This window comes from Lepisma saccharinum, chromosome 10 (genome assembly GCF_977018435.1).
Source record: "Lepisma saccharinum chromosome 10, izLepSacc3.1, whole genome shotgun sequence".
Classification (NCBI taxonomy): domain Eukaryota; kingdom Metazoa; phylum Arthropoda; class Insecta; order Zygentoma; family Lepismatidae; genus Lepisma; species Lepisma saccharinum.
The window spans coordinates 41,375,278-41,402,056 of record NC_139238.1 but is presented as its reverse complement, the minus strand read 5'-3'; the positions used below and the strand labels follow the sequence as shown (position 1 = coordinate 41,402,056).

Sequence of the window (26,779 nt, the reverse complement as noted above, 5' to 3'; positions counted from 1 at the left end):
GAATAATCATTGGTTTACATATAATAGTGTTAGTATGGTTAAAATGTTATTGTGATAGATCTACAATTATTGACTTTAAAGCCTTAAAGTTATAGAGAACAGGTTAGTAATCGGAAGGTAAATACTAGTGTAAAGTGTATGAAATGGGATAAAAGAGTAATAATTACGTTAGAAATTTAAAGTTGACAAAGTTACTAATTAGAAGTGGTAGGAAGTTTAAAAAGCCTCAATTTGTTGTTAATTTCTATCAGTTAAAAGTTCTTCATAACCATAAAAGGTCTAGTAAGAAGTGTGGAGATTAGTAAATGAAGTTATGATGTATGGTCACATCTGTAGCTTTAAAATTTCTCATTTTCCTTCTAGGAAATGTTGTACAAATATGAGGATTTAAAAGCCCGAGCCATGATGCAAGATGCATTACAATTGAGATTTAGTCTGGTTGGTGGAATGTTTGATACAATCCAAAGAAACACTGCTGTCACCACTGAATGGGCCATCCTTCTAGTTCAGCTCATCAGCTATGGGGTTATAGACCTCAATAACAATAGGTAAGTTGCACATTTCATAACTGCATTGAAGTATGTATTATTCCCCTGTGTTCTTTTTTTTGTGTGTGAAAATAATAATGTGTTTGGGTGCGACTGTTACAAAAGGGGTCATTCCATCTCAAATTAACCAATAACAATTATTTTTTTACCTTTAGGATTCAGATTTTCTAGATTTTTTGTTTATACATTGTACCTATCAAGAGGACAAAACCTGCCAAATTTCAGATATTTTCGGCTCTTAGTTTTTGAGTTATTGACTTTCAAATATGCAAAAATCCCAAAATTTGATGACATTTTGAAATCTTTAAATAGCTGTATATCAAAAACTATTTGACCTAAAGAGCTCAAATTGGTGTCATATTTTTTTGATGTTAAGACCTTGTATTTGTATCTCATTCTAAAATGTAAACACAAATATATATTTTTCAATTTCATTACCAAATATTAAAAGTGATAAATATTACAAATTTTTATATTATTTGTAGTTCAAAAATTATAAAATAGACTAATATCAACATCAACCACTCAACTTAAGTTTCGGTTTTAACATGAAAGTCAACATTACAATACAAAAAATAATTTCCATAGGAACGAACTCATTGCCGCCCCATTATGAAATTTTGCACACAAATAGTCAATTCATGTCTTCAAAACATTTTTTTTCAAAAAAATTAAAAATGGTGTTTTTGAAATTTCCAAAAAAACTTTTTTTTCGAGTTTTTGAAAAATTACAAAATTGAAATACCACAGTCAAGTTGCATTTCAAATTAAAGCTCATTAAAGAAGAAGAGAGTGACACCAATTTGAGCTCTATGTCAAATAGTTTTTGTCCTACAGCTGTTTAAAGATTTCATAATGTCGTCAAATTTTGTGATTTGGGTTTTTTTGAAAGTCAATTACAAAAAATAATAGCTGAAAAAATCTGAAATTTTGCAGTTTTCGACACCTTTACTGGTATTATCACTGCACCAAAAATTAACAATTTCTGAGATGTCAAGGTTCAGACCTTAGTTAATTTGACATGGAATGACCCAAAGATATTCACGTGAGAACTACAAATAAATTGGATTAATTTTCAACATAGTCACACTTCAAGTTGACAGCTTGCACATTTAGAATAAAATAACATTAATCAAAGTGTATTTTTCAAAGTTTGGTTAGAGTATTTTGTAAAGTGCACTTTATCGAAACAAATATATTTTGCTAGAATGTAAGTGTGGCTAATTCTCCAAAGTGTCTTTCTAGCTGGTATAAAATATTAAGCTCAGTTCCTCCCAGTTTGCAGCACATGATGCATGTACAACATAAGGAAAATCAGATTTTCAGCTACCATTTTCCAATTTATTTGAAGAGCTCTGTATTTATGATTGGCATCACAATCACATATTTTGCAAATGGGCATCTACTCCCTCATAAAGCTACAAACTGTACAGTGTATCCACAAATATCCTCCATAATTACAAACAGTATGCCAATTCATGATGAATGCGATACATGCTGTTTTAATATTGTGTATACAAAGTTTTGTGTTTCCAACATAATAAATTTGATAGTTTTTTCCTGACTGTTACAAATTTGATTTTTAAGTGCACTTGCCATGACCTTAAAATTCTCCAAAATTACTTGATTAAGTTAATTACATAATAAAATATAAGTTTCAGTTTTTGTTGTCTTTTTTTTTTTTAAAGTAACCAAAGAGTCAACGACCAGTGACATGTGGCATGGGGGTTTCACACTGAAGTGACAAAAAAACAAGTGATTACGGGGTATCTTGTGATCTAAATAAAGCATTCACTGTGCATGCACAACCAACAGATTGAGGTGATACACAAGCAACATGTGCAGCTTGTCATGTCACTAGTACACTCACAGACTTCTGGGCTGTAACAATCTCATTACCTTTCAATGTGATCGTTACAACCCAGAAGTGTCCATGACTGCACAAAAGGTTCATTTCCAAGTGACAAATGTACTTGCTTGAGGCTTGCTATGAAACATTGAAGACCAATAAATAACTTAAAAATTCTGAAAAATTGTACAAGAAACCAAATAATGCAACATACAGTGGAACCCTGATTTTATGTTCCCGGATTTTACATTTTTCCGCATTATACATTCAAGCATGATGATCCAAACATAGCAAAATGTTATAAAATTTTCCTCGAGTTTACATTTTCCTGCATTTTAAGTTTTTTCAGCTTGGTCCCTTCAAAATTGTAAAATCGAGGTTCCACTGTAAATATTTTATTTTCTCTTTATAACAAAATGCAAATTAAATATTATTATGTTTAGCATTGTTTCCAAGGACCTAAAAAAAAAAATGTTATTCTTGATCAACTTCCAAACCCTGGTAATTAAAATCAAACCAATACTGATACAGATAAAATGTTGGTACCTAATTATGTTGCGTGATAATCCATACTTCTAATATTACTGGTGCTGTTTCCTGGTGTTTAATTGTTATTATCTGTGAAGAACATTTGCAAGTGACAACATAATTGCACATTTTTGCAATGTATTGCCTTGTTCTTTTCAGTGAACTGTTTACTACTGTAGTGGATATGCTGGCTACACTGATCCATTCTACGCTGGTGTCGGACTCCCAGTCAGAGAAAGGCGAAGAGAACAAAAAGCATTATCAAAATCTTATGAAGAAATTGAAAAAGGTAAAATTGCATTGAACACTCTTCTATGTTTTCACTATGACTTAATTTTTTAAAAAGCTATTTGTTTGATATGAACAAAGATAAATTTTTTGCCGATTCTGATGAAGAATCACTATGAAATTTAGTCATTCTATTAATTGATTCCATTAAATCAGTAGTAAATTTAAACATTCCATGAGGATCCTGAAAGGTTTGTTCACCTCCATAATTAATCCACATAACTCTTGACTTTAGTGGAATTTTCCTTATGAAAATTGCCTTGAAATATACAAGAACAGAGTGCTCTGATTTGCCCCCGATACTTTACATCCAAACAGCACTAATGACAGGAACTCTAAACCTTATTGGGGGTTGCAGAAATCCTGAATATATTTTCCAGGCTTTTACATTTACTTGCTTTATGCACTTTTCCTTTGTGATCTCAGTGAAGCAAAATGTTATAAAATTTCATGATGGATGCGGTAAACGCGGTTTAAAATTACCTACGTGAAATTTAGAAATTTTGCACTTCCGTATTAAACAGTTTAATGGTTAAATCCTATTAATTTCAAAGATCCACTGTCTTCATTCACAAAAGGGTATGGTGTCTGAAGCGAAGAACGTACCGCGTCACTGCTTTGTTTGTTCCCGGGCAGTGGTAGTTGTGATTTCTCCCATTCGGCGGCACTGGCATGTGTATCCTGGTTTGTGTCGTGTGCTTCCTGTTGTCAGGTGGTGCTGCCGGGTGGTGGTTGGGGGCTGGGCCGTGCTGCTCGGTGCGGTGCAGTTCCTGTTCCCCGCATGGCTTGAGGGGAGTCGAGTATGTGGTCGGGGATCTTTTTGAGGATGGGGTGCCAAGTCGGGTCTGCTTGTCCATTGTCCAGGTTCAGTGCTGGTTTCTGTTGGATGATAGCATGGGTTTCTATGACAGAGCCGGTTTCGTGAAGTGTGGATATGGAGGAGATGGTGTGGTTAGTGGAGTGGAGGTGTTGAGAAAGGCCTGATTTTGGTGTGTCTTTTTTTACATCTTTTACGTGTTCATTAATCCGTTCTTGGACAGTGCGGATGGGTCTGCCAATGTAGGTGTTGTGGCATTAGCATGTGGTCTTGTAGACACCACGGGATGCAAGTTTGGGTAGGTAGTATCTCTTGAAATTGGGTAGTGCTCTTCCTATTTGGGATATATAGGATTTAATCATTACATTGTGCAATGTGGAAGTGCGAAATTTCTAAATTTCACGTAAGTAATTATAAAATTTATCTGGCTAATACAGGGTGCCCCCAAAAAAGGAAACCAAATAGTTTCACGTGCCTTTTTTCTAGGCCAACCTGTAGATTTTCCTGCATTATAAGTTAGAGCTGCAGTTCTCTGAAAACATAAAATTCAGATTCCACTGTACAGGCTTTCATCAAGTGATTTTGAAAATTTTCATTATTTCATAATGTACAAAGGTATGTTTACATTGCCCAACACTATACAAGAGTGCAGGATGTAACAAGAGAATTCTGTTCAATCTTCCTACTTTGCAAAGGTTAATTTTTATCTCGGAACGAGCATTTTAGAGAAAAATAATAGGTTCTGGTTTCATGATGAAAACCTTTAGTATTGTTTCTTTTTCTTTTCACATTCCGTTGAGAATGTTTGAATTGTGATAACTGATATGAAAAAGTGAAAAAGAACTTTGAAACAGACACCCATATAGTCCCTGCGTGTTGTCAAGTGTCTTGGCCAACTGCGTCCCTTTACACCCTCAGTTTTTATCAGTGACATTGTGATTTTTATTCTTCCGCCTTTTTTAATTTGTTCTTGAAAAGTAGTAAATCTCCGTAATATTTTTTTTAATCAAAATATGTATTCCTTTAATTCAATAAATTTAATTACGAGGAAATATCCACAAAATAAGTTCTTTACCTACGTGAAGTTTCGTGTTTCCGTGTTGCACAATTGGATAGTTTTTGTCCGATTAATTTTGAAGGCTCACTGTCTTCATTCACTAAGGGTGTTCTGTTCTGTTTTCAAATACTGTATTAGCACTGCAGTGAAGATGCACGCTTGCAGAATTTGGTGATTCTTTGGCAAGGTATGGATGCCATTTGCAGACATTCTAACAACAGGCATCATCCTGTGTGTTTAAAATGCTAAAAACATCGAGAAGACCACCACATGTAAAATGTAGTCTGTAAACTGTTCCTTGAATGTGAAGAATGTGAAACCTGCTGAAATTGGATGCTGAAATGTGTATGCTAATCTTTGGAGTGCATGAAGATTTGTTGCATGCAGCAAACACCCAGCACAAAAAATTCAGTTTGCTTTTTCCCCTATTATCCTACCACATCCAACCACCTAACTAAAACCCTCCACTCTTACAACATTAATGGACCTCACAAACCAACTGCCAAAATAGCCGACAAAGTTAGCAAGCGCAAAGATACTCCCTCTCCTTTCCCTCCTGTGATAACCCAGGTGTACACGATGCAGCTAGTGTGCATGCCTCGCAAATTACTTTGGCAGGTCCGTTAATGAAAGAAGTCCAGCAGCACCTAACGGATGGAAAAAAAAGCCCAGCTCACCACCATACTTGTCAAACACATCAGATACAACAACCACAAAATCAGGAAAATATGTACCAAACATATAGCTCACACCCTGGTTGACAGGAGAAAATCAAGTAAACATGTGCCAATACGCACTTCCCACCCGAATTAAACATCAACAGATGACTGAATCCCCATACTACAACAGTTGACACCAAGGAACAGCAGTGCACCTAGTGGTATACCACAGAACTAAGAACAACAGAAGCTTGCCAAGCAACACTTAAGTTCCCAAGAGGATGGTGCCAGTGGCAAACAAAATTAATAGAACTTCTTTAAAAAACAGTTTTGTGATAAGGGAGTACTCATTTCAGTATACCATAATTATTTGCTATCACATGTTTATCTCCCAGAAACATGAAGTGCTAATTAAGTGTTCTCGAAATGTATTTCAAAATTGCTTGCAAAACTAGGAAAAGTTAGTGAATTTGATTTGGCAAAATGGATTAGTGAAAGCAAAAATTGTCATTAATCTTAGTCTGAAATTATGAAAATACTGCTTTCAATTAATGAAATGGTATCTTCATAACAATTTTTATCTTCTTATCCTTCAGTGCCTTCAGGAACTGGGGGACAGAACTTCCCCATCTATCCAGCACGTACGCCAGCTGCTTCCTCTTTCAAAACACCAGAGTGAGATTGTTGCTTGCGAGCCTGTTGGATGTCTTACGGATACAAAAGGAAACAAGATTGCTGGTTTTGATTGCATTGACAAGAAGCAGGTAAAATATTGTGCACTTTGTAACAAAATATTCACTTCTGATTGCATAGAATTCTCATTCCTATTCCTAGCATTTCAACAACAGATATGAACACAAGTAGGAGTATGTTTTATAATTCAATAAATTTGAATTGTGTTACTATTTTTTTTTTTTTAATTTTTAGTAATGTATGATATGTTGATTTCGGTAATAGTGATCTTGATATTGTATACCTCAAGAAGTAATAACAATTGCGATACTATTACTAATTTTCACATTTACTGATACTTGAATATTGTAAGAATTTCAATTTGTTCATTACATTTATAAATATTAATATGTAAGTAGGACTTAGTTAATACCACTTTGAATGGACACTAATTATTGAAAATTGTAACAATTGAAAGTAGTTCAGAAAATTTATAAATTTTAATGTATAAATTTTCCATTTGAACCACATCATAGCAATCTACTAGAGATTTGCTTTAAAATATGTATAATTTCAACACTAGATAGTCTTTTAATCATAAAATCATTTCTACCCAAAATTATGTTGCAAAACTAACTAAAAATTATGTATTTAGCATATTTTCCAGGATAATTAAAGATAAAATACAGATATTATGTAAGTGGTACTTGCAAGGTTCTTGTTAATACCCATGTTTTGAATCCATTGCCAGATGCTTCTTCATACTTCATCCTCCTTGACGGATTCGAAATGTCGGTTTTAACAAGAACCTTGTAAGCCACATATAAGTAATATCTGTATTTTATCTTTAATAATCAGCAACTGTGGTTATACAAATTTAAGAAATTGCTTGAAATTGATATGTTTCCAGGATTGATTGATTTCCATTTACTTGATCATACAAATACAAATTTCATCATGATATGGGATAGGTCAGTAATATTTATGTCTAATTTTGAATACACAGAATTAACCTATACTTATATCTATTAAAATAAAGAAACAATAATACTTTGGGAAAGTTACAAATACAAGTTCAGTAAATAGATGTGCTGTAATTGCAAATGGAATTTTTATATGTTCATATTAATCAGTATTCTGAACAACTAACTCTTACGATGTTCAAGCCTTGTTGTCAGCAGGAATCTGTAAAAGTATCAGTGTAATTATTGTATCCCATCTTCTGTAACCTGCATAAATATTTTGTGTATTTCAGGGGCTGCAAGTTGCTGAGAAGCAAAGAGTCAGTCCATGGGATCTCCTGGAAGGCTTCAAAAGTCCAGCTCCAATATCCTGGGCATGGTTTGGAGCTATAAAAATTGAACGCAAACCTCTTTGGTATGAAGATGCCCACCGTCTCCTCAAGTACCATACCCACTCGTTGTCGAAACAATCTTCGTACTTTATGGAACCACCACCACTTCCACCTGAGGATCTGGAACCCCCTCCAGAGAAAATGGTAAAGTCCACACACAATGTTTTGCCTGAGCAGTTCAAGATGTTACATGTAGATCAGAAGATTCTGCAATTTTTTTTAAAAAAAATGGAGTATGTTTTATGACGGGGACAATTGGTTCAGAATGGGGTTGGGATCCTCGGTTCAAGACACATCGACGTTTTGCATTTTCACCTTAACTCCTTTAATTTTCTTTACTTTACAGATTAGAATCCTATTAATTTCGAAGATCCACTGTCTTCATTCACAAAACGGTACGGACAGTGGATCTTCGAAATTAATAGGATTTAACCATTAAATTGTGCATCATGGAAGTGCGAAATTTCCAAATTTCACGTATGTACAGTTTTCCACAGACTGTGTTGGCAAGTCTGTGCATGTAGATGCTTCCCTCTGACTTTTCTGCACCTGTTACTCAGTTTCCCTTCGTTACTTGTGCCAAAATACTTTTTACAGAGTTACAATGATGCCTTCTAGTTTTATTGATTAGTTTGTTATTGAACAACATTGACAGATTTTTGGTAGTATTCACATGACTTTCTGATGGAATTAATTGAACTCTACATGAACTTTCCAAGCTTGTTTTGGGCAAAATCTATAGGGTATTTCTCCTTAGATTGTAGTTGCAGGTTCACTTGGTTTCAGATACAGTGCTGAATGACCGTTTTATACTGAAATTGTAACAGCAAGAAAACAACAACAATGTTTTTTTTAAAAAAATAAGATCAACAAATGTGAGTGAAGAATGGAAACTCTCTTTCCTTAACTTAATATTTTCACTACGAAATGCCACATTCTCACATTTTTGGTCTGACCTTATTTTCTCCAACTTCTTGTTGGACCAGAACGAAATAGTACGTGAGAGTCTCTCTCTCATTTTAGACTTTGATATGATGATTGTAAAATACATTTCACTATGCAACTCCTTCAGACCTACCAAGCAGATATCTACCTGATTATTTGTAGATAAGTCATATAGTTCTGTGTGTATTCAACTTATTAGTGGCAATTGTGAGTCTGTGTTGCAATATTCCATATATTTATGAGAAAACCCATTTTTAGACATTTGTAGCATCGAAAAGGAAAGGGGTGTCAAACAGAGAAATAATTTGAGAAAAGAATGTTGTTTCCCTCAATGTCTTAAGTTTTTTCCTTATAAGCTGTGGATATTTGCACGGTTACATATGTTGTTTATGCTATATATTTCAAGACTTGAGTGGAGACTGAGAAGGAAACAAATTTACAACTCGGGACAAGAGTGAGAGACACTCAAAACTTATCTCATCTCGATATCATTGGCAAAAGAGCCAAAGTAATTAATCCATTCTTGGAGTGACAGGGTGGCTACTCACCGGGAATTCTGCGTGAATTCTAATTGAATTTTTCTCCGTAGATGTGAAAAATTACAACTTTTATTAATCCAAATTCTATTCAAATTTTACATTTATTTATAAATGCCCTGACGCAAGTTTTTCAAAGTTGAGCTTTCATTTTTATCTAGGAAGGCAACGAAAGCTGTGTAAAAAATAAAACAATTCTCTCAATCTGTTACTTTGTTACTGTCCTTTCCAGAACAATCGGAAAAGATTATTGCAAGATATCTTGAGGTTGATTAAGTAAATTTGAGTTTGACAATTAACAATTTTTTGTAGATTAGTACATCTTGTAACATCTGTGACTTGTGTTTGTAGATGTATTTCGAGTCTGATTATGTGAAATTGTAAACAGTGGCGCAACTACAGGGGGTGGGGGCAGGGGGCATTGCCTCCCCAACCTTGGGCAGAAATGAGTTCAAGGGGCAAGGGGGGCAAACATTGATGGCCAAGTGAACCTGCAGGGGCAATTACCGCCAACAATTTTACATTTTATGCAAATAAAAATACTTTAGTAACATTTTCTTGCTCGCTTCACTCGCAATTCCTACTTGTCTTAGTCTTATCAAGTTCATAACCATGCCTAGCAGGCGGCTGGAATCATCCCTGGGTGCCGAATGATTTAAATGAAAAAAAGGTTGTAAAATTGAGAGATTGATTTGTGGTTTTAAAGCCTCTTTATGCACAGAAAGGCTAATCCGGACTGGACCTACAGTTTAAAGTGGGATCAGATCCACTGTGCCATGTGCCTGCACCGGGTATTGAACCCGGGACCCCCCAATCACAAGCCGACGGATGTTACCACTACACCATCGGGGAGGCACAAAAGTTGTAAAAGAGAGAATGCATTAGCATCCTGTGAAATTAGTTGCACCCTATTAAATCAATATTGATTTCAGCCTGCAAAAAATCTGATTCAAAAATTTGTTCTGTAATGTATTGTATTGTAAATTACCAGACAGAAAAATAAGACTTGTCTTAATTGATGATTTTGTTTTAAATGCATGAGGAAAGGGAGCGTGTTCATTTGAGAGTCAATTTATGTAATTTTTACTGTTGGTTTATTGTGAGATGGATGAATTTGTTGTATAATGTATTTAAGTAATGTAGTATATACAAGGTGCATGTCAAAAAAAAGGACCGCTAATTTTTTACGTGGGGTTGGCAACACTGATGAAGTTGAGCATGTGCAGGAGCATGCCCTAGTATTCTGTGCTTGCAACAGAGATAGAATCGTCAGAGTGGGGTTGCGTACATGCGAGTAGCAGTAAGGTGAAATGGCTGCCGTAATACAAAATCCCGCCAAATGTGAAGTGAGATCTGTCATACGATTTCTGAACGCCAAAGTACAGAATGCAGCTGACATCCATCGGGAATTGTGTGCCATTTATGGACCGACAGTGATGAGTAAAGGAAAGTCAGGCAATGGTGCATAGAGTTTCAGGAAGGGCGTTCAAATGTCCATGACGATGAGCGTAGCGGAAGACCTAGTGTTCAGACGGACGATCTGGTGGAACGCATTAACGAGAAAGTGCGTTTTAATTGCCGGTTCACAATATCTGAACTCGCCAAAGAGTTTCCAGAAGTGTCTGCGAAAACAGTGCATCAAATTTTGACGAGGATGATAACATCTTTGATACTACTACTACTACTACAACTACTACTAATAATAATAATATTAACAAAATAATAACAACAACAACGATGTTGGTCCCGGGTTTGAATCCTGCTACCTCCATTTGGTGCAAGGTACATAAATCTTAATTTTAAATCTCAGCTAGAATATCTCAGGGTATGGTTCTTTGTAGACAACGAAACCAGACAGGATGCCTTCTAATGGAGGCTTTTAAATGTATATATTATTCAAACACAGGATACAGGGAACCAGAATATTTACATGATAAGCTACATTCTTGTGTAATTTTCATTAACAGTCAATTTGCATCTCAATATGTTTTTGAGTATTCTTCTATATGGACTTCCTTCTTAATGGACGATTTGGACCTGGACTTCCTTCTTAGTGGATGATCTGGATCTGGACTTCCTTTTTAATGGAATATCGGGATCTGGACGTCCTGTTTCTTAGATGGTTTGGATATGGACATTCTTCTTAATTTTCTTCTATTTCCGCCTTTCTACGACAGCATTTTATAGGTTTGGTGTGTATTACTCACAATTCCAGAATATAAAGAGACATTAAAAGATTAACGTTAAAAACTGTACTTACGTATGCATGTAGGAACATTATACACACATACGTAAGTACAGTTTTTAACGTCTTTTTATATTCTTTTCTACAATTCGGGGATTACTTTATCCTTCTTACAGCTTTTTTCCCTTAGGCTTTGGGAATATCTCTAATGTCCTCCCTTGTGGCTGCGATTGGAACGTGCCAACACTAAATATGTGCAACCTAGGGTGTACTTGGCACCAAAACGACTGACACGCGCATCCAAGTAGGTGCCACGGCTGAAACGTGCAACCAATAGTGCTTTTGGGCATCGACTGGAACATGCCGCCACTGACGTAAACAAAATTTCCACTATTGGAAAGGTAAATCAAATCAGACAGATTCAAGATCTGTTCAAGACACAAATTTGTATCAGTGCTTTGACTTCTTTAGTTTTCTGATCAATTTACATATGATCACTGGTTTGATTTATCGATTAATTTATTTCTTTTATATTTATTCTTTATCTTCTTATAGTACAGAGAATTCCCTGACATCCGCTACAAGACTCGGTGGCAAGCGGCCCGGCATCAGCGATTGTCTTTCCCTGTGAACAGGGTCCGCGACAGTCACACGCTACAGTCTGGTTTTTTTTCGCTCTCTTTCCCTTTCTGTTGACATTGCAGACTGACGCCAGTATAATCCTCCCTCGGAAGTTGTGTTGTGTCTTGTCCGTGTGTTGAAGATTGTGGCTTAATATGGCACCACAAAAGTTTACATTACAACAAAGGATTTATCTTGTCGAGTGTTACTTCGGAAAGATGAATTGTGGAGAAGTGCGAAGACATTTTGCAATAAAATTTCCTGGCGTTCCCGTTCCACATAGAACCACTATATTAAAACTCGTAAAAAAGTTTAGAGTAACAGGGTCAGTTCTGAATAAAAGTGGAAGAAACTGGTGTTTCAAAAACCACAGCATTTAGAGCCGCTAAAATTCTTAAATCCAAAAAATAAAGTATACAAAGACAATCCGCACACCAGTTGAAAGAGAGTATTGTATGAGAAATCGGGAGAATTATAGTAGACGAACTTGCACGTGTAAGTGCCAATTTCCTTTGGAGATACCAGGAATGTGTTGCAGCAGGGGGACATCATTTTCAACACCTTCTGTAGCCAAGGTTAGTACACAATATGAAAACTGTAATTTTAATAGCCAACTCTAGCGACTGTTGCGGACCCCGTTCACTGGGAAATACAAGCGCTGACGCCGGGCCGCTTGCCGCTGAGTCTCGTAGCGAATGTCAGGGAATGCTCTGTGGATTCTATTATTTTTCATCTTTCCAATCTGCTTTGTTCTTATTTATAAAGTTATTCACATATATTATGTTAATTCTTAATCTTGCATGCCTGGTGCTGCCATCTCTATTCCGCTTTTGCAAACTATTTACATTATTTCGTCCTATTGGATACGTAACAATCCCAGCTTGGACATGGATGTCCATTTATCAATTTCATCATATTTTGCAAATTAGCCAAAAGTGGCACAAGAAGCGAAGTAAAATAAAGCAAATCAATAATAATAATGTTAATAATAACATTATTATTAACACTATTATTATTATTATTATTATTATTATTAGTCTGTTTATTCTGGTACTTCCCCCCCCCCCAGTCAAAAATTCGTGGTTGCACATCTGATTGTAAATAGAACCTGAGCACCTTAAATTAAATATTTTAATTATATTACGTATACCGTTTAATTGAATCAGATTTTTTGATTGTTGGAATCACATAGACCCTTTATATTATTAAGATATTTGTGTGGGGATGTTGAGAGACGGTAATATGTAAGGTTGAAATAGAGTAAACATCTCCTTGAAAACCGGGAATTATACTTGATTTTTATCATGGTCCTAGAGTAGCCACCCTGAGTGAGGACAAGGATATTTACAAGAAATGTTATGGTCATTTTATTCTCATGTTCTTTGACCGACCATCTGACTACAATAAATGATTGTATGCTTCAATGTATTTTGTAAGTAATTTCACTAGTCTTCAGGTTCAACAGACAATTCACAAAGTAACTCACATAACACAAAATTTGAGTCTGGATTATGTTGAATTTTTCTTGCAATGAAGATACTATTTGCTTTCTTTTAACAAGAGAAATTGCACAAATTGACCAGAATAACACTGCCTCCATGATGGATTTCATGAAACTGAATATGTAAGACGATGCTAAAAACTGCACTGTGTGGACACACCAGAACAACTTTTTGAACTGCACAGGCAAAACTTTGCATTAAACAATATACGTGAAGTGTCCTTAAGCTGATTGTAAGCAGTGTGCCTTGATTGTATTTGTGTAGAATGGGTGCATTTCTTCATTTTGATAGAAATAATGCACTTTGAAATAAACTAATTTCAAAAGCTCATTGATTAATGATGATAATGAAAATTTGAGGACAGGACATATTGGTTCAGTATAATATAAGTTAAAAATAGTTTTAAATTTATATCAGTGCCTTATCAGTAGAGGAGCTATGGTGGTCCATTCGGTAGGATATCAGCAGTGGTCGGAAGTAGCACGCTACTTGTAGCGTCGCTACTGTAGCTAGCTACAAAATTCGTAGCGGTATCTGTAGCGGCGCTACATTTTGAAAATTGTAGCTGTAGCTGTAGCGAAGCTACAAAATTCCTGTAGCTGTAGGGAAAATTTCGCTACAGCTACATTTCTTCTCTGCATTATGAGGAAATTTTTGAAAGTGACCACAGCGTTAAAAAAAATCGACAATAACGTTTACTTTTGGAGGAGGTTCATAAAGACAGTCTATTACATGGAAATACTTATAATCTAGATTATAAATATCTAGATATCTCAGATTATAGGTATCTGCGTAATATATTTCATTAGTATAGAGTAAATCTACAGATAACTAAACTGAACTGGCATATATGAATATATTCTGGCTAACGGCTACGTTATTTTAGCTGCATCGCTATTTTGGGGAGAAACATGCCTCGTTTGTGGCAGCCCTAAAAGAACGCCTCATTTGCGCCAGCCCAGGAACAAGTCCTGTTGATATCCATGGTGTAAGAAGCAGGTAAATGTCATTAATCTCTGTGTAAAACACAACTTGCAGCGCAAAAACGAGCAATCCAGTCTTCACTACAATGACAAAGCAATAGTGCCAGCAATCAATGGTTCAGCATTAATCACTGTTAGCATATAGGATCTCACCAGCAAGAAATTATTGTTACAATAATGATAGAAATACACTTTCTGGAATTACAATTATTTTCGACATAATATTTTTTTCAGAAATTTTAAAATTGCAATACGTTTACAACACTCGAGTTTACACACCACTTTCCTCAATATATTTTATGATATTGTAAAAAGTATGTACGAGATATTGACTTTTCTGCAGAAACGATAATTTTCTTTAGTTAATATATGTACAGTTTCCAAATGTATGTAATTCTTCTACTTTTACGTCGCTTTTCTGTACCTTTTGCTAATCATGGCAATGAGGATGAATGGTTTATTTTGTTATTATCTTACCTAGAGTCGCTTTCTGCCACTTTTGGCTAATTGTGAGAATGAGGAAGAATGGTGAATGATGATGATGAGCAATGTGGGGAATGGAGGAGCAGGAGAATCCATCCTCCCAACTAGGTGTTTTTCCTAGTTTTTGTTTTGAGTTGACTTTATGCACAGAGACAAGCTAATCCAGACTGGATCTGAACCACTAGTGCCTCCGCCAGGTATCTAACTTGGGACCATTTGATTACAAGGTGACAAAATTTCCACTGTGCCTTCAGGGAAGCATTCCCAACAGGAATCTTACATAAAGCATATCTCCACCTGTCGCTCATTTAGTTATACCAATTAAGCATCCCCCCCAGCTATCCGCAAAGTTAGAGCAAACATCTAACGAATTACGGTCGTATAACGATCTACGATCGTATTTTCCAGTAAGTACAACTATCATACTAGGGGCTTATTTTGAATATCCATGTCCTTGTTTCAAGTTTTTTTTTCTTATGCAGAAATAGCGCAAAAGTAGCAAAGTAGCGAGTAGCGCACATGAGTAGCGTAGCGAGCTACTTTTTAGTAAATGTAGTTGTAGCTGTAGCGAAGCTACATTTTGGAGAAGTAGCGGTATCTGTAGCGAAGCTACTTTTAAAATGTAGCGTTCTGATCACTGGATATCAGACTGTTATAGGGGAGACCCAGGTTCGATCCTTAGTGTAGATGATCTCTGGGATTTTCAGACAATGTCTCTGCATAAAGTGGTTCTTGGGTATGCCCACACTATTAAAATGGGTACCTGTGAGGTAAAGGTGGCCAGAGCATGGTGCTGATTGTATAACCCCCAGAGTGCACAGTGGGCCAGAATTCTGAAAATGGGGACAAAAATCGAAATTCCTACCTGAAAGCAGAGCCTTTAACCTTTTGCTGCCCAAGCATCTCGAACGAGATACCCAAATGTAACCCTCACTGTCCCAAGCGTCTCGATCGAGACACTGTGTCAAGGTCGTAGTTTTTACGTTATAACTTTTCTATTTTTGGCTAGAATTTTGATTTTATTTTTTATATTGTTCCTAACACATGTATTTAACAGAAATAGTTTTTTTGCATTTTTTTTGTCTTCATGAAAATGGAGGGGAAAAGGCAGGAAAAGGTACTTCTCTTTTCAACGTCAAATTTTTGCTGACAAAGGAAGACCGGCTTTGTTGTTCTAAAGTAATGCTTTTCACTCCCTCATGCTAATTGCATTCGAAGGACGCTTGTTTATCAGTATCCGATGTCAAAATGAAAATTTTCTGTGAGGGTGCAAACAGGGGGTAGGGGAGGGGGAAGACTGGTTGTTGAATCTGCATTGTGAGAATGGAATTTCGAAGTGCACTGAAGGAAACCTTTGTATTTTTTTAGCACAAGTGGCAACAGGGGTTACCCAGCATTGTCTAAAAATAGAATTTCAAGCAGCTGCAAGAATTGGCGCTCATTTTTCACTACGTTCTAGCTTTTCGTCCGTGAATGTTGTGCATAGGTGTCGTTTTGTGCCCAAGTGCAAGGACATTTTTTGGGTGAAGTGACAATTTATTAAAATATTTTTGGGGGGTTTTCTCCCTTCCCCCTCCATATATATGCCAAATTTGCATAAATTTTGCATTTTGTGCATTTTGACATTTTTTTCGGGGGCGGGGGAAACACCATTTTTTTAGAGAAAAGTATTTTTGAGGGGATTTCACCCCTTTCCCCTCCATATGTATGCCGAATGTGCATAAATTATATATCGTCTGAATCTGTGATTCATTCTGCGTACAACGGTATATCTTTCATATCTCTAGGGCATTTAGTTTCTGAGCTATAGTCATTTAAATGTAACTGCATTTTGAAGCTTGAATCAGTGAACCATTGCTTTTGGGGGTACAACTCAAGTTACATTGGTCATATGATAATAATGCAAATATTTTTGTGTTCCTTACATGTCAGTGATAATTTCTATGTGCATTTTGAACTTTTCATATCCTTTTGGGGGGGGGGGGGCGGGAAGGAGAAACCCCATTTAAAAAAATATATTTTCAGGGGATTTCCCCCCTTTCCCCCTCCATATGTGTGCCAAATGTGCATAAATTATATATCGTCTGAATCTGTGATTCATTCTGCGTACAACGGTATATCGTTCATATCTCCAGGGCAAATAGTGTCTGAGCTAAAGTCATTTCAAGGTACCGCTGCATTTTGAAGCTTGAATCAGTGGCGTGCCGACAATTCGTTTTGGGGTATAACTCAAGTTACATTGGTCATATGATAATAATGCAAATATTTATGTGTTCCTTACATGTTAGCGATCATTTCCATGTGTGTGTCGACACTGTCATGTACTTTTTGCTTGAGGGGAGGGTGGGGGAACAATTTTTTTTCCCGAAATTTTGGAATTTTGAGAGTTAGCCCCCTCCCCCCACCACATATATGCCGAATTTGCAGAAATTTCATATAGTCTGAATCTCTGGTTCATTCCGCGTACAACGGTATATAACTCATCTCTCTAGGGCAATTAGCCTCCGATCTACACTCATTTAATTGAAACTCTGCATTTTGCTCAAAATCGGCTCGGGACAGAGAGGCTTACATGTGAAAAAGGCCTTGGGCGGCAAAAAATTAAACCACTAGTTCCCTGTAGAACAATGATGGGGCTGCCACAAAATGCAGATAGTTCTTTCCTGGTGTTAACATAGATCAAGATTTAAATTCGACAAAACCAATACATTTGCCAAATGCCATTTCACAGACTTTTCACACACAGTTTCATCCATTAAGACTTGTGTTGAATTATCAGAACATTATCTGTATGGGCTTCTGTTGCACATATTCTACATATCATCAAGGTATGTACTTCCTGTGGGTAGAGTATGAATTGATTTACTGAATTATGGGGATTGTTATACAAGCAGGTTCATACGCTGCTGTTTTGAGCTGAGTTGCAATGATATGTGTTTCTTCCATTTGACTTCCAAAATTTGTGGGATGAGGTGGGATAAAGATGTTTATGCCAAATTATTCAATGTGTTTTATAAACGCAACCAAGAGAAAACTGGCTGCCAACTTGTGCCAATTTGCAGTTACAAAGTGTGAAAAGAATGTCAGTTGCATGTGGCTTCACACTGATAAAAAAGCCTGCAATGAAATAGAATTGTATTAGAATGTAATATTAACGTAGGCCGCGCAGAATCAGAACACATGGGAGACCAGATACAATATCTCAGTCCTACATACCTCTCAGTTGGCATTCATGAAGATCTGACTGTTTTTCACACATTAGTTTGGTATTAGTAAGTTTTATATTTCAACTTCATCACTCCGGCCGGTTCAAATCCGGGAACTTTTCTAACGTTTGGAAGCAGCCGCGGTGCCCACCCAGCATCGAATGACATGGGGGAAACCCTGGGGGGTAAAGGCAGTCAGGGGTGTGATGCTGATCAAATCACCCCCACTCACAACCGGATCAAGAAAGTGTGGGCATTACCCCCACACCCCCTATACGCCTTCATGGCGTGGCGCTAAGCACAGGGGAGAACTTTACCTTTTTTTTTTACCTTTTTTTAACTTCATCAATATCAGCAAAAATGTTAATATCTTCCCAACTCTTATACAAACGATTGTCACCTAATCACAAAATACACATCTGCCACACAGTGTTAGCACAGCATTAACAAAAATGTTCATTAGCGTAATTGCCAAGATATTTCACTCAGGAAAGGTATTGACTAGGGCCGAATAACTTTATTGTAGACAGGGGGTTCATACCCATAAACCTGTACTGTCTTCTGTCTTGGTGAAGGGGACATTATTTTCATTCACACATTTTAAATATTATTTTCATTCACACATTTTAAATATAAGTTTAAAAAAATCAAATTTGTGACAAGTGATTAATTTTTATATTTATATCTTTGCAGCAACTTAGAGCTAAACTTCAATTTCCTAACCTATTGTCTTAGTTAGTAAGATGTAGTATGGATACTCTCAAGTCTGAGAGTATCCATAAACTTACTTACTTACTACTATTTTTTTTTTTACGCACACCACTTTGATTATCAACTGGTGTGTATCAAATGTAAATGCTTAAATGTTACATAAGAGTTTGTCTTTTCAGTTGAAGGAAGAAATAAAGGCAGACACTCCCAATTCGGATCAGTCTCCAAGGGGGTTGAAGCGTGCCAAAGCAGCTGCAAACAGGAGAAAGAAGAAGACTCCAAATGGCCAACCAATTATGGGACCGATGACTCCGGTGCAGGTAATAGAATAACATATACTTTGTAATGATTCTCAGGAGGCAGAGAAGCAACTCTTAATTTTAAAATTTTGACTAAACACACACACACAATAATATAGATATGATGTAATGTACCTAGGTATTATCCTCATCATTCTTGAAGTTCTTGTATGAAATTTTCATACATGATCATATCTTCTGCATGAAAATGTTTGTGGCATCTCCAGAGTGTGGGAAATGTCTGGCCAATTTTATCTTTGTTTTAACTGTAATACTATGTTTCTAGAAATGTTTTTATCCTTGGATAATGATCTAGGTAGATCCAAAAAGTATGTAAGAAAACTGCAGTAAGGTATGTGTTTGGACTGTTGATGTGTTAAAAAAAAATATGACGTGAAATATCAACTTTTTGTATGTTAAATTGTTTTGAAAACAAACTTCAATATAAAGTTAAAAGAAGGGCTTGGATTTGTATGTAATTCTACATATATATTTTTTCTTCATATGGGTATGTTACAATGTTAGGAGCAATGTACGTGAATTTCAAGTTGCACATTTAAAATAAAAAAATCGCTATATTACATGTTTTCCATTTAGAGTCCACATTTCTCATAAAGTGCAGTGTGTATATATACACCATTTCTCTAGTCTTCTTTGAGTAATGCAGATATATTTATGGGACAAACGTTGTAAATGTGATTTCTCTAAAATTCCTGTATTTTTTGTTAGCTTGTGGCAGGTCTGTCACCTTACTTTCAATTAATCCACAACAAAAATCAAGGTTTCGTGTGTGCTTTATTCTTCACTACTGTTTTATTATTCAAATATAATTCCTGCTGAATAGTGACTGCAGATCATCAGTTCAAGTAGTGGTCCTGGTGGAATTTTCAAGAAATACACTTAAACCTAAAAAATAGCACAGGACCAAAGACCACAAAAATATTATTCCATAATTTTGACAGATTTCAGTGATTAGTCTACATATTTGTGTAAATATTTTGCATGTTTCCGATACTTACAAATCCAGGCGTTATTTATAAGGTGTGATGTTTCCTAAATTTTGCCTACAATAGTCATCTTAATATGTAATGTTTGATTTTCTGCAGCAACAGCCACAGGTGCAGCCCCACATGAACTACCAGAATCAGGGAATCTACCCTTCCCAGCCACAGTGGCCATATGGACAGCAGCAACAGCAGCCACCTTACTACTCACAGCAACTACCTCCAGGTTGGTTCATGTGCCTTTACAGAAAGCTCTTGTCTTGTTTCAATTTAGGATAAATATTGCATGGATAGTGTTTACAATAATAACAACAATAATAATCAACATGCAATATTAATTGGACATTATCCGTTGTCTAGTGCTTTTATCTATACAGAGAAACCTAGATTTTACGTTTTTCAGGAGACAAAATTGAAAATGAGGTGAAACTTAAAATCAAGGAAAATTTTATAACATTTTGCTGTTGGGAACATCAACATTGAGGGGTGTAAGGGGTGACACTTCCACATAGTACACCCAATTGTCAACCTCACTTCCACATAGTACACCCTGAACTGCATATTGCAGACTGACTAGGCTCTGGCATCTGGATCTACGGCCAGTATAATCTTCGGAGGATTGTGTCTGTGTTGTCCTTGTTTGTCCTGAGTGCCTCTTTACAGCCTCAGCTTTTAACTGAAGTCAGATATTTTAGTCTCCGACATTACAGTTGTGTTATTAGTTTCATTTTAGATAAGGTAAGGGGCTAGACCCTGCATGTGATGGGTGCAAAATAGCATAAGTGCTAACGCACCCAAAATTTTAAATTCATTCAATCAATCAACCATCAACATTGAATGTATAATGTGAGAAAATGTAAGACCGAGGAACGTAAAATCAGGGTTCCGCTGTATTTATTCTAACAGTATATTTCGAGAACACCTTTTCTCTCTTTGTCAGGTGAACAAATTTTGTTTAGCTTGTGGTGGGGATCGAACCTACGACAGACCTCTGATTTTATTACAAACCTGGCACACTAACCAGTGTTCCGTGAAGTAGATGGTCTAGTTAAAAGCACTGCTCAATGGATAATATTCCAATTAACATTGCATGCTAATGTAGAACCTTTGTCACTAACATTCAGATAATAGTCTTTATTAAAGCAGGCATATTTCAGCCTCCTAGGCTGCTCTTACAACCAACCTTGGTCAATGAGAAGTTGAGAGAGAATGTGAGGAATGATTATGCACACTAAAAACAATTGCCGAAATTTATGCAAAATGCATTTTTTTTTATTTTTATAAACAAGGTTATGGATAGAAATGGATATTGTGATTAAATTATTATCTCATATGAAATTATTAATATTTTGGAAAACTTATAATGTTATGAGGGTTGTTCAATAAATAAGTCTCCCCATGCCATTAAATTTGTTACAAAAATAATTGAGTAACACTATGCACATGGTTGACAAGCTCTATCTGTCGCCTTCAAGGAAAGATGGGCATTTCTCCCGCAGACTTGAAGGCGCATGCACAGAGGGGGAGGAAATGTTTGTTGTTTGTTGTGTAGAAATATTTTTTCTCTAACCAGTGAATTGTTTTAATTTTTAATAGTATTATTACCAGGATGTAGATATTTATAGTTGTTTATTTTATTTTTCCAGTGGGCGGTCCACGATTCGAGCGACCCATGAATCAGTCAAAACAAGCTCTGTCCCACATGCTCAGAGCAAGAGGACATGCATCTGCTCCGTTTATGGGACAGCAGCAACCTCCATTCCCCACCATGCAGAGGCAGCAGTTCATAAGGTATGATATTGTTTTTAGTTGATTCATGTTGAGACGAACTAACGGTGGAGGGTTTATCCAATATTCTACCGCGTGATAAGGAACTCCTATCTGTTTCCCCAAACTTGCCCCTTAACTTCCAACTAAATACCGAACCGACAAACCCGTCCCTATTCGCCTCGCCAGTAGCATAGGTAGCTATGACAAGTGAGCCACCGCTGAATATTTTCCAAAATTTAAAGTATTAAACGTGAAATTTACACAACCTGCCAATCCAACTGAACCTTAACTTTAATCTATCATTACTATCTGGGACACCCTATACATATATCTCACACGTGTGCAATTCCTTAATTATTCTTTAATTAAATTGTCAATACCAACGATTTTTTGCAAATCACTCTAAGTTGATAATCTATGAAGATTTCTGTTTATTTCTAAAGAGGATAATTAATTATGATCAGTGTGAACCTGAATTCCCCCCCTCCTGGAAGAGAAGACATTGATTAGCACACAAATTATTAAATCTCTTTACACTGATAAATTATTTAGGTGAATGTGTAACACCACGGTTTCGAAAAGCACATTTATTAACATAGCAAGAAATAAAATAATGATCACTTTCAGACATGATTTCCTTTGCAATAGGAAAATTAAACAAAATAAAAAAAAAAAATGGATAGATTTCAAGTTTAACTAATTTATGAAAACATGTCTTCAAACAGCTTGTTTAACACATTAAAGCTGATAACAGCGGTGATAGATTCCACACTTCAACTATAGGTTACTCATATGTTTTAGAAAAGGTCACATGACCTGGAGTGACAATCACAACAATTCACTTTTACAATTAAGAAATATGAAATGTTAATTTTATTCACATTATAGGTCCATATTCATATCCCTTTCAAATATTATCGTTCAGCAAATTCCCGTAATCGAATTGTTTTCAATATGACGAAGCCACATCCTTTGTTATATTCCTAGGTTCGTGACTCGAGAAGTTCCCATATAATGGCCATAACACCAATGCAAGCATGCTTCAATGACTGAAACGTTGTGTTTCAAAGCTTCTTCAACAACCATCTAGTTGTCACTTCAATACTAGAAGAATTTGGTACTTACATTATAGTTCCGAATACAAACCATGTGACTCTGACAGCCGGCAGTGAATTTCACGTATCCTGCAATCTGACAATCGTTCGTCTCGTTACATGTTCATGTCCGTATTTCCCGAACTCTTGCGCTTAGAACTTGATATCAATAATAGCTTGTACTATCTTTACAAATCCGATATCATTTGATTCTTCACCGTTCGTATTTGCTTGCCACTTCCTCGTTCTCCATCTTTTTTGCCAGTTCCCTTTTTTTTTCTTCAAAAATTCCAGTTCCGGTCATCACTTTTTTCTTCTTCTTTTATTCCTGAGAGATTTTATGCACACTAAGTCTCATTGAAGTCAATCACCTTCTTTCAATTTAAGCTCACATTAAAGACATAATCTTTCAATTAGTTACATAATTATCGCTTTGCCGTACCAGTTATCTCGATAACCAAAAATAAAAAAAATGAAGTAATCAGCCTTAATTTTACATACCAATACACAACATCTACACACAGAGAAACCGCAAAGCCCATCTATTGAGCAAAAATCAAACTATTTGCGACAGCGCTGCAGGCTACTGCCACCTAGTGAGTAAATACTGTACTCATTCAAACAACACGTAAACTATTCACATCGAGTCATATGAAAATTACCTACACTTTTGACATGAATTATAAAATAATGAATTATAAAATAATAAATACAGTCTGCATTTTAAATAGTGTTTATAACAATATTCGTTATAAATGGCGCCCAACAAGGGCAGAACCCATACAAAACACCTCACACAATATAAATGAACAGAGCACTCTAATATAGAACAACAGTATATACAAAACATAATGATTAAGTTACCTTATTTACACCAACATTACTCATTGCACAGTCTATTCATTTGAGATCTTCTCAGAGAGTGGGAATTCTCAGTTCACACTGGTCACTTCATCCATGCATACTCTGTGCATACTGACTCAGGAGTAGGACATCCATTTACAAGCTAGCCCGCTGTAAGGTTGCACCCACTTGACAAAAGAGCCCGCCGCTAGTTTAACTATACTTGGCCCAAGTAACGGATATAAGTTCCTTTACTCCTAACCATTATCCTCTAGCATCATTTTATTTATAATCTTCAGATTGGCACAAAGCCAATAAATTAGGCGTGATCCTTTCAACAATTGCCAAACCCAATTCAATAACCTATGCATTTCCTCCACTAACTTATCAATACCCTTATTTCCATGAAAGGAACAATTTGTGTTCACTCACGTACTCCCACAATTAGCAATCCAAGCACCCCTATTTGGAATAGTTTACCACCACGTGTCGGCCCGCCGCAAAGTCAAACCTACTTGACAAATCGGTCCGCCGCTGGTTTAACTTCACTTGGCCTTCTAACCAACAGGTCTAGTCTACAAAGGACACCTTGTTACCTAGTGATCACCATTCCCAGAATGTCCTTGCTTGCACAGCTGTAAGAGACTAGACTCAATATCAGCAATTTCCTTTATACCCATATCCAAGACTTTATTTACCCAAAATTCTAATTTATCCTTAGTACAATTCCAAAGTTTGCAATTCTGTATAGAGTGATTATCTAATTTTTCCCCCGTCATGCAGTCAAGTAAGGTGACCGTGGAGTTACGCTTATTTTCAATGCATATATATGGACCCAAATAGAGATTACAATATTTCTTGATAACTTTATCCCCGAGGTTGCCAGGTGCAAAATTCTTAATGAAAACCAAACTTCCCTCTCTTATTTCCGGTCTATCGTTCCCTTTCTCGTTTGCTCGATTAAGCTTATTTCGTCTTCGAGACGAACTCAGCAGTTCCGCCATTAATAGTTTCGAATCCCAAGAGCAATTTCCCGAACGATCCATTAAAGATTGGAAGTCTATCAATGTTCTCGATACGTTCAGTCTTAACTCCGAAGGAGCAAAGCCCGTTTGACAGGACACAGAGTTATTCAACAAAAACAAAGCATGTTCAATACTTCGATGCCATTTTGCATGATCGGATGAGCATATCACGCGCATGAGTCTGTTCAATTCGCTATGATAGCGCTCCACCAAGTTGGAAGAGGGGTGGTAGGTCGGCGTGTAAGTCACATGAACCCCCCAAAATTTCATAGCATTTTGAAAATTCTTGGATTTAAACTGAGGTCCATTGTCAGTGACTACTTTTTTAGGAACCCCAAGATGGACAAAATAACACTTGATCATTTTATTCACAATTGTGTTGGCCGTGCTATTGACGATTGGATAAGCCACCAAATAACGTGAAGCCGCGTCTAATACAGTAAACAAGAACCTTTCCTTTTTTGGACCAGAAGCAAAAGGTCCTTGAAGGTCCAAAAACAAAGTATGTCCTGGTCTATCAATATGATGCGATTTCGCAACAAACTTGGACGGGTGCTTGTTAGGCTTGGTTCGTTCACACACTTCACAATTTTTAACATAATCTTTAACATTGCCCTTCATGTTCTTCCAATAAAATATATTGTATATTAAAGCTAGAGTTTTAGCGGCCCCAAAGTGACCTGAATTGTCATGGCAATGGATTAAGATTTTACCAATCAAACTCACTGGGATACAGATCCTCAATTTATCTTGATCATGGAAATCCCGTATGTATAAAATTTCTTCCTCCAAAACGTAAATTCGATCCCACGATCTTGAACGAGGAGACTTAGTCTGCAATTCACCAGACAAATGCGAAATAATCTCATTTAAACACAAGTCCTCCTTTTGAGATATTACCAGTTCCTCCTTTGAAACTATAGGCATTCCCATGACCAAGGCAGAAGAATAATTCACTCGAAACCGAGAATAGGAAACACATGGAAAACTACGGCTCAAGGTATCTGCTAGAATATTATCAGAACCTTTACAGTACTCTACTTCGAATGAATATTCTTGAATCTGGATGAACCATCGAGTTAATCTCGCGTTCCAAGTGTGGGCTGTTTCAAGCCATGTAAGTGACTTGTGGTCAGTTACCACCACGAACTGCCTTCCCTTAAGAAATGACGAAAATTTTGAAATGGTGTATATAATAGCCAATACTTCTACTTCAGTAGAGGTATAAGATTTTTCATACTGCTTTAGTACTCTACTGACAAATCCTAAGGGTCTGACTACTCCTTCTTCCAATTGATAGCAATAACCCCCTATGCCTATTAATGAGGCATCTGTTTGTATGTAAAACCTTTTCTCAAAATTAGGATAGTATATCGTTACTTCCCTTTTGACTAACTCCTTCAATTTTTCAAATGCCCTACTGGCTTGATCAGTCCAAGTCCATTTCGACTTCTGCTTCAAAAGTTCATACAATGGATGGGCTATCAACGAATAATTTTGAATAAATTTACTAAGCCAATTAAAGCACCCAAGTACCCTTTGCAGTTGCTTTAAATTGTCAGGCTTAGGCAACTGTAGAATGCTTTCTACATAAGAAGAACCTTTGTGATATCCTTCGGTTGTAATAATGTGTCCCAAAAATTTCAACTCCTGTACTACAAATCTGCACTTACCAATTTTTAAAGTAAAACCTGCCTCCCTCAACCTTGTCAAGACCAATCTCACGTGATCGAGATGGGAATCAAAGTCCCGTGATTTAATAATAATATCATCCACATATATCACTGTAAAGTCTCTAAG

At 36.3% G+C, this 26,779-nt stretch overlaps 1 protein-coding gene across 2 annotated transcripts in view; it reads left to right on the top strand.

The window, feature by feature from the left end:
* LOC145993881 (mediator of RNA polymerase II transcription subunit 12-like) overlaps positions 1-26,779 on the top strand; it is a 224,189-nt gene that overhangs the window by 172,246 nt on the left and 25,164 nt on the right. For both annotated transcript variants that reach the window (XM_083129754.1, XM_083129753.1), the window contains 7 exons: positions 364-548; positions 3,085-3,214; positions 6,343-6,510; positions 7,674-7,916; positions 19,124-19,264; positions 20,350-20,473; positions 21,894-22,038. In XM_083129754.1, the coding sequence (XP_082985880.1) occupies positions 364-548; positions 3,085-3,214; positions 6,343-6,510; positions 7,674-7,916; positions 19,124-19,264; positions 20,350-20,473; positions 21,894-22,038 (1,136 nt within the window). The remainder of the gene's footprint in view (positions 1-363; positions 549-3,084; positions 3,215-6,342; positions 6,511-7,673; positions 7,917-19,123; positions 19,265-20,349; positions 20,474-21,893; positions 22,039-26,779) is intronic.